Genomic DNA, 14,164 nt, shown 5'->3' with positions numbered 1-14,164 from the left:
TGTTATACATTCAGACTCTGCTACTATAGTTATAAATTAACCTTTTTTTATTCCTGGTTGCTATAAAAAAGCTTTGAAAAGAAGTTCTGACCTAGCACTTCTACTTTTAAGAATTTATCCCACGGATATCACTGGAGTCATATAATCTTAGAAGCAATTTAATAATGAAATTTTGAAAATTAACTTGACCTGAAAGCTTAGCATCAGGATTTAAGAATTATGACATTTTAGAGATAGAATACAATTGAAGCGTTAAAAATCATGTTGTTGAAAACTAATGATGTTTGAAAATGTCCATGTTATTTTGTTAAGTGGGGAAACAGAAGTATATAACACTATTTTTTTATTTATCTGTTAAGTACATCTGTCCTTTATCCCAAGGACTCTACTAGACATTGGGACTACAGTTGTGAACATGATAAACAATATCCCTATACTCACTGAAATTAGATTTGTGTTGGAAGTACAAAAAGATCAACAATTAAGCAAATAAATCAAGAGAACAATGTTAAATCATGCTAAAGTGTTACAAAGAAAATAAGACTTGAGTAATACCAATTTGTTGGGAGTTGATGCTTAAATTTGTTGTGATAATGAAACTTTTGGAAAGGTGATATTTTTTACAGTATGATCCGAATCCTGCATCCATTTATCCATCTATGTATGTGTATCTACTAAAGTACAATATATCCACATAATTCTATAATGGAATGACATATGCCTAAATATGAATGGTGGATAACTCAAGTGATTTAATATTTTCCTTTTGGATGCTTTATTTTGCATATTTTCTTCAGTGAACAAAATACCTGACCTGAGAAAAACAATAAAATTTTAGAATATAATATTAAATATGCTTCTGACCTCAAAATAACTATGAACAAATTCCTATGCACACTGCACATATCTTATTTTGAAGTAAAAACCAAAACGGGACAAAAACACTCGGCAGGCAGGATAAATGTCTTCGGCGGGCCGCATGTGGCCCACGGGCCGTAGTTTGAGGACCTCTGTTCTAGGTTATGAATGAGTACTTTTTTTTAAATACTTTTATTGGGGGATTTTATGTCTCATCACAATCCATGTATTCCTCCAATGTGTCAAGCACATTTGTACATATGCCCTCGTCATCATTTTCAAAGCATTTTCTTCCTACTTGAGCCCCTGATATCAGCTCCTTATTTCTTCCCCCACCCACCCTCCCTCACGACCCTTGATAAGTTAGATTATTTTTTCCATGTCTTACATCTTCTTCCATCACCCCTCACCCACTTTTCCATTATTCGTCCCCCTGAGAGGGGTTCTAGGTTGATCTTGTGATTGATTCCCCCTTTCTTCTCCCACCCTCCCCTAATCCTCCTGGTAGCTGTACTCTCCTTGTTGGTCCTGAGGGGTTTATCTATCCTGGATTCCCTGTGTTGCAGACTCTTATCTGTAGCAGTGTGCATGCTCTGGTCTACTCCGATTTGTAAGGCAGAATTGAGGTCATGATAGTGGGGGGAAGGAAGCACCAAAGAATTAGAGGAAAGTTGTGTGTTTCATCGGTGCTATACTGCACCCTGACTGGCTCATCCCTTCCCTGTGACCCCTCTGTGAGGGGATGTCCACTCCATGCATGCCGTCCCGCCCTCCCCATTCACGTTGGGGATGGTGTTGTTCTGGGTCTTAGATGCCTGATACCTGAGTACTTTTTATTTTCTATGCATTTTTCTCCGAGTTTCCTTTTTTGACTATGTTGTTGTAATAGTTAAATAAAAAAAACCAGCAAGTATTTGTTTTAAAAGAATGTTGAAACGATCTTTTCCAATATTTGTAAAGTATACACTTCCACATTGGAAGTGTGGGACATGTCCATGTTTGCTAGGTTATGACTTGTGTAGAAAGGTTGAGTCCCTGGGTGGGGATTGCACAAAGCTGCTAACCAGAAGGTTGGTGATTTGAGCTCACTTGAGTGCCTAAGAAGAAAGGCCAAGTGGCCTACTTCTGAAAAATCAGCTTTTGAAACCCCAAGTTCTTCTCTTACACACCTGGTGGTTACCATGAGTCAGAATCAATTCAGTATCATTTGGTTTACAGTCATGGTTCTTAGCCTTCCTAATGCTGCGACCCTTTCATACAGTTCCTTATGTTGTGGTGACCCCCAACCATAAAATTATTTTCTTTGCTACTTCATAACTGGCATTTTGCTACTGTTATGAATTGGGCGACCCCTGTGAAAGGGTCGTTCGACCCCAAAAGGGGTTGCGACCCACAGGTTGAGAACCACTGGTTTAGAGGCAGCCGTTCGTAGGCATCAGTTCCCATGATTATAAATTATATATTTCTACTTTGTAACTTCTAGTTTTCTTACTGTTGATAAGAATTATACTAGTTTATTGGGAAAAATTTAGAAAGCTATGAAGAAAATAAAAATTTATTTGTAATTTCACCATCAACAGATCTACTGATAAACATTGGTATATCCTTCCATTTCTGTGCACATAACATACTATATTTCTAAACCTGGGAATTAACTGTTACAGATATAATTTTTAATTGTTTTTCCATAAATTTTTATTATGGCAGTCTTTAATTCTGTTTTGTTTAGGTATAATTTTCTCTTGTGAAGTTATACATTTTTGTTAAGAATGGATGTTGCACTCTACTGGCTACATAAAATTGAATCAGCTTGCTTTCTGAGCAAGACAAATTCTTACATTTACATATTACAATGATAATATTTGCAGATTTTGTCAAGATTGAGGATAGAATATTTTTACCATTGCAGGAGCCACATCTTAGTGATTCCCATTCTAATTTTACTTTTCAAAACCTTTTTGTACTTAAGTGCCTTTAGTACACAAAAACATTGTGATAATTAATTATAAAAGCTGGATGACATAAAAATGTGATATTACTAAACCTAACAGTGGTTACCACACAGTGGTGGGATTTTCCTGGGAGCATTCTATATTTTTTGGATTCTTTATAGAAAAAATAAATTCCCAGAGGAAAAAGATTTTTTTTAAAAAGTGCCATCCTTCTCCTTTCTTATGGTTCGTAGGGTTCAAGAACCCATATATTCTGGTCATTTTAAAAGATGTGAAAGTAAATAGTATATCCTTTGCTATGTATATTTTTACACACACACACATAAACTCTTTTTAAAAATTTTATTTAAGCATTGAAAGGATTAAGAGAAATCAGTTGGGTAGTAGAATTAAAAAGTTTTCATGAAGAAAGTGATTTTTTTTTTTTTTGAAGAAAGTGATTTTAAATGATAAAGAAAATGTCTGATTTCCTCTGAGAATTAGGAAGTATATATTGTGGGTGAGGCCCAGTGGTGCTATGGGCAAGCATTGAACCGCTAACCACAAGGTCAGTAAATCAAATCCACTAGACACTCCCTAGGGAGAAAGATGAGGCTGGCTGCTGCTGTTCAAATTCACTACCTTGGAAACCCTATATAACGTCATTGAGTCGGGCTCTTTCGTGGTAGTGGGTGTGGATTGTGGAGCACAATAAACACACTAAATTCAATAACTATATAGTCAGCAAATCCCTGCTTTAGTTATTTAATGATCGATTTTTTTTTTTTTAAGTTTGGGAAACTATAGCACTTATGTTTTTAAAAGAATTAGTACTGATTGTGGTATAGTTACATTAATTGAAAGATTCTTTTTCATTTCAGGAATTGTGTGCATAGAATCAGTAGATACATTAATAATTATTTTTCTGAATATTAACTGTTAAAGAGCCACTTTTAAAAATAACCTTCTTATTTCATAGGGCCTTTGCCAAAATGGCCTCAGCTCCTGCCAGCTATGGCAACACTACTGCTAAATCAATGGGGTAAGTGTTTAATAATTATGATTAAATTTTTTTATTCCAAATTATAATTAGGCCTTCATGCTTTTAAAACACAATCTCTGACATTTGGAATGTAGAATAAATGTCAACATGCCTTTGGCTTCCATAGATGGTATAAGTTCTCATTTTAAAATGTCAATTATTTTGAGTAGTATGAGTTATTCACTTTGTGTACTTCTTTGTTGTGAAACATATTTTTCATTTTCAGGAAGTATCTGAAAGTTTAAGCTTTTTTTAATTCATGTTGGTAACTACTATTGACTTGAAGCTAGGCGAACACGAATGTCTAGCTTCAAGTCTGTATTAGTTACGAGCATTAAAAAACTTGAATTTCATATAGCTTCTTGAAGAGCAATATAGGCATCCTGTTAAATAGGTAGGAAATCCCCAAGGAAGGTTGGGTCTGACTGACTCTAGTAAATTCTATAACATGTGTACTTTTCAAAGAAGCTGAACATGGTTATTTTAATACAGCTTTCTTAAATCTTACTAGTTCCAAATTTCTCACTTATCTCTCATGAGGGCCACAGCAAATCTTGTTTTTCAAGCCTCACTGCGAGCCACTAGTTTTAAAGAAACAATGTCCCAAACTAAGGCAGGACCTGTAAGTGCTTGGCACAGTGAATCCAAGGTAGTCTCATCTTCAAACAATGTTCCATCCGTGAGCATGCCTCCATAACCCCATTCCCAGGAATTTGCCTTAACAAATAATATTTTGTCCTGTTTTTGTTAATAAGATTTTCTTTCTGTGCATGTCTTAAGATAGGCAAACAAAAAATGTGTTGCCACTGAGTGAGTTCCACCTCATACCAACTCTGCCCAACACAGTGAAGCACCACCCAGGCCTGTACCATCCTCACAATCATTGCTGTGTTGGAGGCCGATATTGCAGCTGCCGTGTTAGTGCGGCTCGTTGAGATGCAAATGTTTTTTACGTAGCACGCTAGAGAATTTTTACTTACTGTCATCTTTTCACTCGTCTGCCTCTAGTCTCTTATCAAGAGTCATGAATACAGGATCACAGTTTGTGATGGAAGGAGTGAAGAACCTTGTATTGAAACAGCAAGTGAGTACAGTTGTTATGAACATGCTAGTAAAATTTGAACATAAATTTTGACAAGTTAATTGTTTAAGTTTGAGCACCTGCCCATTTTATTCAAGTTAGAAATGTTAGGAATAAAATCCAAGGTTCCTTTATCTTTACCTTTTATAATATTTACATGGTGTAGTTCACAACTCTTAATGCTAATTTGTTCTTTATTGTTTTGATTTTCCCATAATTATTGTTTGTGGAAGTACTTTAATTGAAATAATGAACTAAACCTATTAGAGTAATGAACTGTTTAATACATAATGAATATCACTTAAGTTTTAACCAATATTACAAGAATATTAGTAAGACATTGAACTTAGTAGAGTGTCTTAATCTGAATGAATAAAATATCACTTAAAGTAGGAAATAATGTTTTGGGGTAATGAAGCTATGCATGGTTTTACACTTGCGTTTTGGAATGTTCATCTTGCTTTTATAAGTAGAACATCTTTTAATGATTTTGTGTTTCTGTGGTTTTTAAGACAAATCTGAGACAAATGTATTCCATGCTTAAGTTTGTACTGGGAAGGATTTTAAAGGCCAAAATAAGAATTAAAAATCAGTTGTTCAGTTTTGCACTTCCTCCACACATTTTCTCTTTGTAATATTTATCCAGTGGCTCTTTGAATTGGCATTATTTATAAGGCATCCTTAGGTGGTATAAATGATTTAGCACTCAACTACTAGTCAAAAGGTTGGTGGAGCAGTTCAGGGCTTCCCCCCGCCCCCCCAAAGGTACCTTGGAATTTTCCAAAAGGTCTCAGGCTGAAGATATTAGAATACAGTCTTACCCTACATACACAGACTTCTGCTGTGAGTTGCAACTGGCTCGCTGACAGCAAGCTCGGTTCTTTTAGGGTCTGCGTTCCATGTGGCAAGGAATGCCTCTTCATCTTTGTGTTTCTCTCAGAGCTCCTCGAATAAAGTAGACATTCAGTTCTCTCTGATAAATGAATAGCATTGTATCATTTCAAATGTAATGTTTAAAGAGACCATGAAATCCTAATTTGCCTTATTTAATTAGATTGCCTTATAAAATGGTTTCAGAAAGTTCATGTACAAGTTTCACTATCTTTTAATTCCATTTTCCCCATAATTTTTGAAGCCCCTTCACATTTCCTCCAAACTTCAGAAGATCTTTAAACCTCATTATCCTCTGGAATTATTTTTAACCCCTCCTATTCTACTTATCGTTTTGGTTTGTTTTTTTGTTCTTTGAACTGCTTCGCTGTACTGCCTGAGTCAGCATATCTTCACCCCTTTTGATGGCAAAAAGTGAAAAGGCACAAAAATAAGATGTTGTGCATTATAAAGACAAATACTATACAGTTTAGCTAATACTAGTCTATTTTCAACTCTAAAATGATTTTGCTTAATGAGATAAAAGGGAACTACCATTTCCTAAAGTAAGTGACCTTGGCTTTTGGATAGACAGATGTACTGTATTACAAAAGAGAGAATTACCTATTTGTCTTAATATGTCCTTGTTAGAAATGTCATTAGTAGGGTTCCTTTAACAGAAATTATTCTTTGTAGCATATTTCTCATGCACCTCATACCTTGAGAAACTATATCCTTTGGAGTGATCACATTTACTTATTGAGCTTTATTACATCAGCGTTATTACAGTATTAAAACTGACCACCTCTAAAATTTATTGTGTTATCCTAAATTATGTTCATAAAATATAAAAAGAAATGTATCTTTTATGATCTCAAATCCCTTTGTTTTTCACAGTATTAGAAGTAACAGCTTTGATGTAGCTTCTCACTTTATAAAATTAAAATTTGAGATAATCAGCAGTTACTTCTGTGTATATATTTTTGTTAACACAAAAACAATGCCTTAAAAAGGAAAAGTAAACATTAATAAGAGTTTAGAAGAAATATTGACTCGGGAGGGTGCTTCATTTCATATTTTTTTAAATACTAGCTTTTCTTTAGGTTGGTATTCATCTCTGATTATCATATTAAGTAAATTCCTAGAATTTGGTTATGAAACCAAGATTTGTAAACATTTTTCATTGTTCTGGATCATATATTGATTGTACAGACTTAATTAGTATTCTCTACTTTAGTTCTTTGAGTTCTGATATATATTGCAATGGCTATGCAGACTCAGACAAAATTCATGATTAAAGGGTTTATTAAGGAAGTTAACCAGTTGTAATGCAGTGAGAAAGGCTCGGGGTAGTAGTTTACCAGGACAAGCTGCAGTTTCAGGTCTGCGAATAAATACCCACAGGGCATACCACTCTGCTGTAACCCGAAGGCAGGCAGGCAGCTCAAGCTCAGTGGGTCAGCAAGCCCAAAGGCACCCTGCTCCACAAGACAACTTGCTGGCACAAAAGCATTCAGCTTTACTTGCTCGTGCGTTGGGAAGTCCATCACTGTTCCCTGCGCCGGCTCCTAGTTCTGCTGCTGCTCCTGTAATGGCATAACTGTCCTCTGGATCTAGGAGGTTCACTGTGCAGATATCTTGGGTCCAGAGGACTCACTCCACTACTGGCTCTTGATGGTTTGAGATTCCCTCCTTCTTCTTCTCAGAGCACTCGTACACAGGAGGATGACACTCCAGGCAGCTTTGTTGGTAGTAATGCACAGGTGAATCATATCAGTATCTTCTCCCACCTTCATACCAGACACATTCAGGGAGAGAGAGTTTGGTGGGAGTTAGAGATTTTGACTAGAAGAGCCACCTTAAATAATTTTCTGTCCCTGCTTTGATTTATAGTACTACCAGCAGTGTTTGAAATGTCTGTTTCCCTGTGTTTTCTCTATCGCTGGACATTATCTGTGTGTTTTTATGGACAATCTCTGTGAATTTATACATAAAAAGAGTATCTTCTACTAGAAATGCTTTAAAGTTACCTTGCCTTCAAACCAAACTCAGCCATTGAATCAATGCTGACTCATAGTGACCCTATGGGACAGGGTAGACCTGCCCCGAGTTCCCGTCTGGGATCATAATTGTTTGTGGGAGTAAAAGCCTCCTCTTCCACCCTCAAAGCGGCTGATGGTTTCTAATTACTGACCTTTCAGATTGCAGTCAGCATGTAACCACAGTGCCACTAGGGCTCCTGTTCCCTTGCCCTATGTTCTACAATCACAAGTACTGCAATGAACTCTGGGGCAGTCTGGGAAGTGAAAAGTTAAAGCACTGAGACAGCCAGAGATAAGTACTGTTTCTCTCTTTAGTTTGAATAAACTTTTAAATCTGTAAATAAATTAGCTACAAATAAGAGGATGGCTTTCACTTTCTGGGCAGCATAAAACCTTTTGAATGTTCATAAATATGGAATATAGTTACATGAGGATAATTGTTCAAGAAAACTTAAAGCACCAGTTGGATATTGAACTGTAATAAAAGAATTATTTTAGAGATACATAGTCAATATAGATAAAATAAATTGATAGTGAGAGCTGTGGGGAGTAAGAAGTACTGAGTTGATGATTGTTGAAGCAGGGTTGCTATGAGTCAGAATCGGCTCAATGCAGTGGATTTTAATTTGGGTGATAGTACCTGGAAGATTCTTTAATTAGTCTCTGCTTTCTAATGTGTTTTAATTTTGTCTTATGGTTAAAAAAAAAGTTTAAAAGTAACATTAAAATTTATGATCTGCCTGCCTATAAGCTAACAAAATTAGTATTTGGCATGAAGACCTTAACCCAAACATTGTTTCTGTTATTGATACATTTTTCCTACAGCAGCAAAAATAATTATTATATTACTATAGTTATATTTGTTTTAAATTCTTAAAAATCAGTAGCCACTTTCATTCATCATAGATAAGCATGTGTTTCATTGGCTTGTCATGAGTATGTTTTTATGGCTTCTTCATCTGAGTTACTGGTAGCCAATCACATTTTGTAAATCCCTTCTATAATTTAAAAATGTTAAAAAAAAGATTGACAGCTTTCTACTCATTGATATATTGTATTTCTAGTGTCTACACATTCCACCTTAACCACAGCCTTCAAATTAGGCATCTCCTTCAAGGAGGTTCTTATATTGTTTATTCTCCAAGGCTCTGAGAGTCCAGATAGTAGCAACTATTGTTCCAACCCCACTGCTGACTTTGGCATCAGAGTACAAGCCCACAGCTGCAAGGGAGATGGTAGGACATAGTATCTGGACAGGTGACTCATTCTAGAGGGGAGAAATTCGCTATTTTGATTATAGGGCCATATGAGAGTGGTTTGCAATTAAGAGATAATGGAATTTTTCCAGGAACTTTTAGAAGCCCCATCACATAATTTTTCTTAGACTGAAATATAATGTGAACAGAAACTGAAAAATATTACAAAAATTTTCCCATGACTATGATCATAAAACCAGTTGAGGTTTCTGAAAATAGTTGTCCCAACTCTTTTTTCATTGTGTAAGATTTGGAGATTTTAGAGCTAGTATTCTTTAATTTAGGATAGTCATGTGTGTAGAACTCTTGTCCATTAAATTTATATTTTCTCCCATCATATTACAAAAACAAAGTTACTATAATACTTAAATATTAAAAGAAATGTTATTTAAACTTTATTTGTATCTCCTAGTGAAGTATACAAAAATTCGTAAAGATGAGTAAGATGTAACAGATGATTGAGCAAAGAAAATTGTATGGTTTTTTGCCCTGGTAGTTGACAAAACTTGATCAACCTTGTAAGTTTTACGTATTCTATTTCTTATGCCTTTAAAATGTAAAGAAAATTTCAAATGTAAAGAATGAAAGCATCCGTCACTGTGTGCATATTGGTGCAGCAGTGGTAGACTGAGTTTGTTGTATGGTTGACAAGATCAGACAAAATGTAAGAAAGATTTTTGTCCTCAGATATAAACTTAAAAGCACCTTAGTTATTGTCTAGCTGATTGCTACTGACCTGGCAACACTGGATGTTTCAAAGTAGAACTGCGTGCCAGAGGATTTTTAGTGGCTATCAGAAGTAGATAACAGACCTATAAAAATGCAAAGAAAATTTAATTGAAACTTCTAGCATGAGATTTATTTGTATCATAAATATTCAATTTTCCAATATTTCCCAATTATTAAAATTAATATATCACTCCTGTTGGTTTTAGTACATAAAATATTTTCTGAATTTCTATCCATTGTGTAGCTGTAAGCGTTCATATTTCAAAGAACTAAGTACAATTCACTGTAGAGAAATAAGTTCGTAAATTCCTAATTTTTCTTTCATCTTTAGTTGGTGTTGCCTGGAACAAATAAATGCATACTTTTTTCACTTAGAAAAAAAGTATGGTTACAGGTTTAGATTTATACTCAGTTATTTTAACTCTTAGAGAAATTTATTGTTTAGATATATTCTTAAATGAAGAAACCATACTCAAAAAAACAGAAAAGTAAAAATTTAAAATGGCCTTTTTGTGGTTTGTTTTTTAATTCTAAGTAGTAGAATACAGGAAGTACATTCAGTCAGCTTGAACCTTTAGTGCTCATGTTTATATTTAAAAATTCCTGGCCAACACAAATACCCGAGTAAGATAGCTTTAATTTTATTTGCCTGATAAAATCAAAAGGTTTATACTTAACTGGTCTAGAGAAAGAAAAGAAATGCATTTCCCTTAATGGAAAATTCCTTTCAATCTCTTTGTAAAATGGTAATGTTACAGTTTTTTAAACAATCAGATTTAATGTTGTCTTTGATGTAAGAAGTCTCTAAGACACAAAACTGCCCTTTTCAGAACATCCTGTACAGTTCACAGGAAATACCTGTTCAAAATATGAAGAATACCATCATCTCAGTAAGCTTGTCCTTTAAATGGCAGAATAGCCACTTAGTAAACTGCCTGTGCGCCGTAGGTTGTTATGTTCAAATGCTGATCAAACTGTCAGATTGAATGTAAGAATCATAGTCCACATTCCAAGGCACGAGTGAGGCCGTTTTCCACCAGCACCAATGTGTTGTACATACCATGTTCAAAGCGGAATTTTCTCCGTTACAGGCAAATTGATCCGTGAAGTTGTGTTTATGTCCATCTTCACGAACTTTAGAAGTTTACTGCATTTATAAAGAAAATGTTTATCATCAGAAAGCAAATGTTTATAATCAACAAAAGCTTGCAAATGAAGTAAAAAATTTCTTCTAAAACTGACTATACCTGGCACATTAGAGAGCCTATGTAATCATGTAGTGTCAATTAATGAAAAGTAGGTATACTTAACTGTAAAATGGCTTTGTGTATATTAATTAGCATGATTAGGTTTTTAATAGAGAACTCTGATTTGTTATTCTAATGTTTAACAAATGCTTCCTAATCTCTTCTACAGAATCTACCTGTTACTCGAATTTTAGACAACCTCATGGAGATGAAATCAAACCCAGTAAGTAATTAATAACATTTTACTTGTAAAATATAAATTCTTATCTAGAAAAGAACATTGGCAATATATGTCTGATACAATTGACCCAATAAAATGGTTTTATATATATATATAAAACATAACACTGGCTAGTATAGCATAAGAGGCAATAAGAAGGGAAGAGAGGTTTTTTTAAGCCAATATCACTGATGCTGGTTTCTTCAGTTGCTATGACCACTCTGACTGGCTCTTACCTAAATTAAATGTGGAATATATTCTATGTGAGTAATTCAATATAAAACATGAGCAAGTTTCTGTAAATGAAAGGGAAATGGTGAGCTGCTTAGCAGTTGGTATATTAGGAAAAAAAACACCAGGCCAACATAATTTTACATGGCTATGTTCAGATGGCATTGAATTTTATTGTACTAAAATTGAGTCATATTTTTAGATGAATGGGTAAATAATGTTCACATTTCCTAAAAGAGAGAAATGTAAAAATTAGAGAGAGTCTGGCTTGCTCAGCAGAGTCTGGAATCAACAAAGGCAGCATGATCTTAAGCATACCAGGACACCCCAGTTTGAGTTGATCTAGATCTCTATGGATTGACAGTGCATCGTCAGAGTCCAGGCTAAGGTAGAGAATCTTCAGATTAATGTGACATTTTTACATATAGTCTAATAAAGCATCCCCAAAAAGGTAATTACAATTATAAAGTGGTATGTAGTATACATTTTGTCATGACTTCTGAGAATATTTGAAGGGCTTTCCTTAAAAACCTGAGGTGTGTATTTATAGCTAATTGTCCTAGATTATGGTTCATAATAGGCAGTACATTTCTGAAAGATAGTATCCCAGTAGTAATAAAGATTTAAAAGACTTTATTTCTGCCCTTAATCTTTGAAGTTGGGGTAAAGACTAATAATAGAGCTAATGCTTATTACTTAGTGTGTGCAAGGTGCTAATCAAAACATTTTCAGCATCTCTCTTTAATCCTCATTAGAGTCATCTGAAAAATATATTCTCACCTTACAATTAAGGAAACTTGCACAGTGAGGTCAGCTATCTTGCCCAAGGACACACAGACCATGTTTAACCACTATGCTGCAATAATAATTAGGCCAAAATTCACACCTTTCATGGAATCACAGAAAGGGGTAGGGCAGTTTAAAGAAAGCATTTTCACATTGGAACAGATGAAACCAAGAGATGTATGTTAAGGGCCTTTTCCAAGTCACACGGCTTTGGTGGAATCGGAAATTAAAACCCACTATTCCTGTTTTCCGACCTAGGGCTCATTTCTGCTCTGACAGCATTTCTTCATCCAGATGAGAACGTTGATTTGGGCACACTCTGACCAGTCTGTCATTTTCCGGTATCAGAACCTTCAGAATGGTATAACCTAAGTCTAGGTGCATTCTGATCATCTTTACTAGTTAGTTGCTCTGATTTCTCCAAGTTGAATAAAGTAAAAAAGGATTGAAGGTAAGGTAGGTGAGTTTCATCTTGAAATTAAGGCTGGTAGCACTTTTCTGGAGCTACCTGTTGAAGGAGCCTGACACTAATCTGAGTTCTCCAGTGCTGTGATTGATTAGCAGGATCACGTGTACTGTATTGCCAACAATTTCTGAAAGATTTTTTTAGAACCTGATGGCAAAGCCTTATTCAAGTTGAGACTCTTTTCATATACTTTGTCTTATTTTAGACCTACAGTTAGGTCAATAAAAAGTCATGCTTTTCTGAAAGATTATGCCATAGGGGTTAAGTGCTCGGTTTCAAGTTCCCCCAACTAATTATCTGACCTCAGGTAAGTTTTATAACCTCCCATTTACCCCCAAATTGACCATCAGAGAAACAATGAAAATACATCATAAGACTGCTATTGGGATTAAATGACTTAATTCATATAAATTACTTAGAATAATGCTTAGCACATAGTAAGTACTCAGCAAATGGTGGTGCTTGTGCACCCTACTAAATTGTGAATTCCTAACGAAGAAATTTCATACCTGTAGTCAAGTACCCTTGTTTGTTTGTTTGTTTTTTAAAAAGGAAACAGATGACTACAGATACTTTGACCCCAAAATGTTACGAGGCAATGACAGGTAAGCAACTTTTGTCTTGAGTAGTTTGCTGTGGGTTTTTCCCCAACCCAAGAATGGAAATAATTGTCTTTTCCTGATAACCAGTGATATCTTTGTTAAAATTCCAAATTATGCTTAACAGTTTGGTGATTGTCCTTCCAAGTGTGCCTGTCTCCCACAGATGGGTGAAATGTTTCGGGGCCTAGTGGGTTGGGCTGCTACCTGAAAGGGCAGTGAGGTTGCCAGAGAAAGACTTACAGTCTCGAAAACACACACGACTGGCTATGTGTTGGGATCGCCTTGATAGCAATGAGAATGGTGAGGGCCTGTGCCCAAAGGAGGGCTTTAGGTTGGACCACGTGTTTTGTTTTAGTAGTCCGTACAAAGACACGATCCTAGGAATCATTGCTGTACAAACTTCTGTATTGAGTGAGAGGCATGATGTGGTAAAGTATTCTTTGTTAACTTTATTATGGATAATTATTACTCAAGATTTAATTAATGGTGACATGAGAAAGAACAGGCAGAATTGGATGTAGCTGGTTTCCTGCTTACTCCTTTCATTTGGATTCATTAGAACTTTGTCTTCCCTTAATCTGTCATAACTATACATAAAGATGTGAAAGCTGTCTAATCACTAGATATTTGATTATGTTCTGGTAACAATCTTTTTTCTAAACATAGCAAAAGTATGACCCAAAATAGATCAGTTGGCAAGAAACTGGCAGAGAATAAATTACCGAAGGGAGTAACTACTATTAAGTACAGGATTTCTTGTAGACAATAGGGATGGTATGTGTTACTCTTTCAATAGCCTTCTT

General features: G+C 35.2%; 1 protein-coding gene across 1 annotated transcript in view; it reads left to right on the top strand.

The window, feature by feature from the left end:
• Nucleotides 1–14,164, top strand: part of SCFD1 (sec1 family domain containing 1) — a 106,862-nt gene that overhangs the window by 86,342 nt on the left and 6,356 nt on the right. The window contains exons 17-20 of the mRNA XM_045287652.1: nucleotides 3,722–3,831; nucleotides 4,840–4,915; nucleotides 11,226–11,279; nucleotides 13,312–13,364. Coding sequence (XP_045143587.1) covers nucleotides 3,722–3,831; nucleotides 4,840–4,915; nucleotides 11,226–11,279; nucleotides 13,312–13,364 — 293 coding nt within the window. The remainder of the gene's footprint in view (nucleotides 1–3,721; nucleotides 3,832–4,839; nucleotides 4,916–11,225; nucleotides 11,280–13,311; nucleotides 13,365–14,164) is intronic.

Source organism: Echinops telfairi, unplaced genomic scaffold, assembly GCF_000313985.2.
Source record: "Echinops telfairi isolate 266 unplaced genomic scaffold, ASM31398v2 ScPeMD7_18;HRSCAF=68, whole genome shotgun sequence".
In the NCBI taxonomy this organism is placed as follows: Eukaryota; Metazoa; Chordata; class Mammalia; order Afrosoricida; family Tenrecidae; genus Echinops; species Echinops telfairi.
This window is presented reverse-complemented; position numbering and strand designations above follow the sequence as displayed.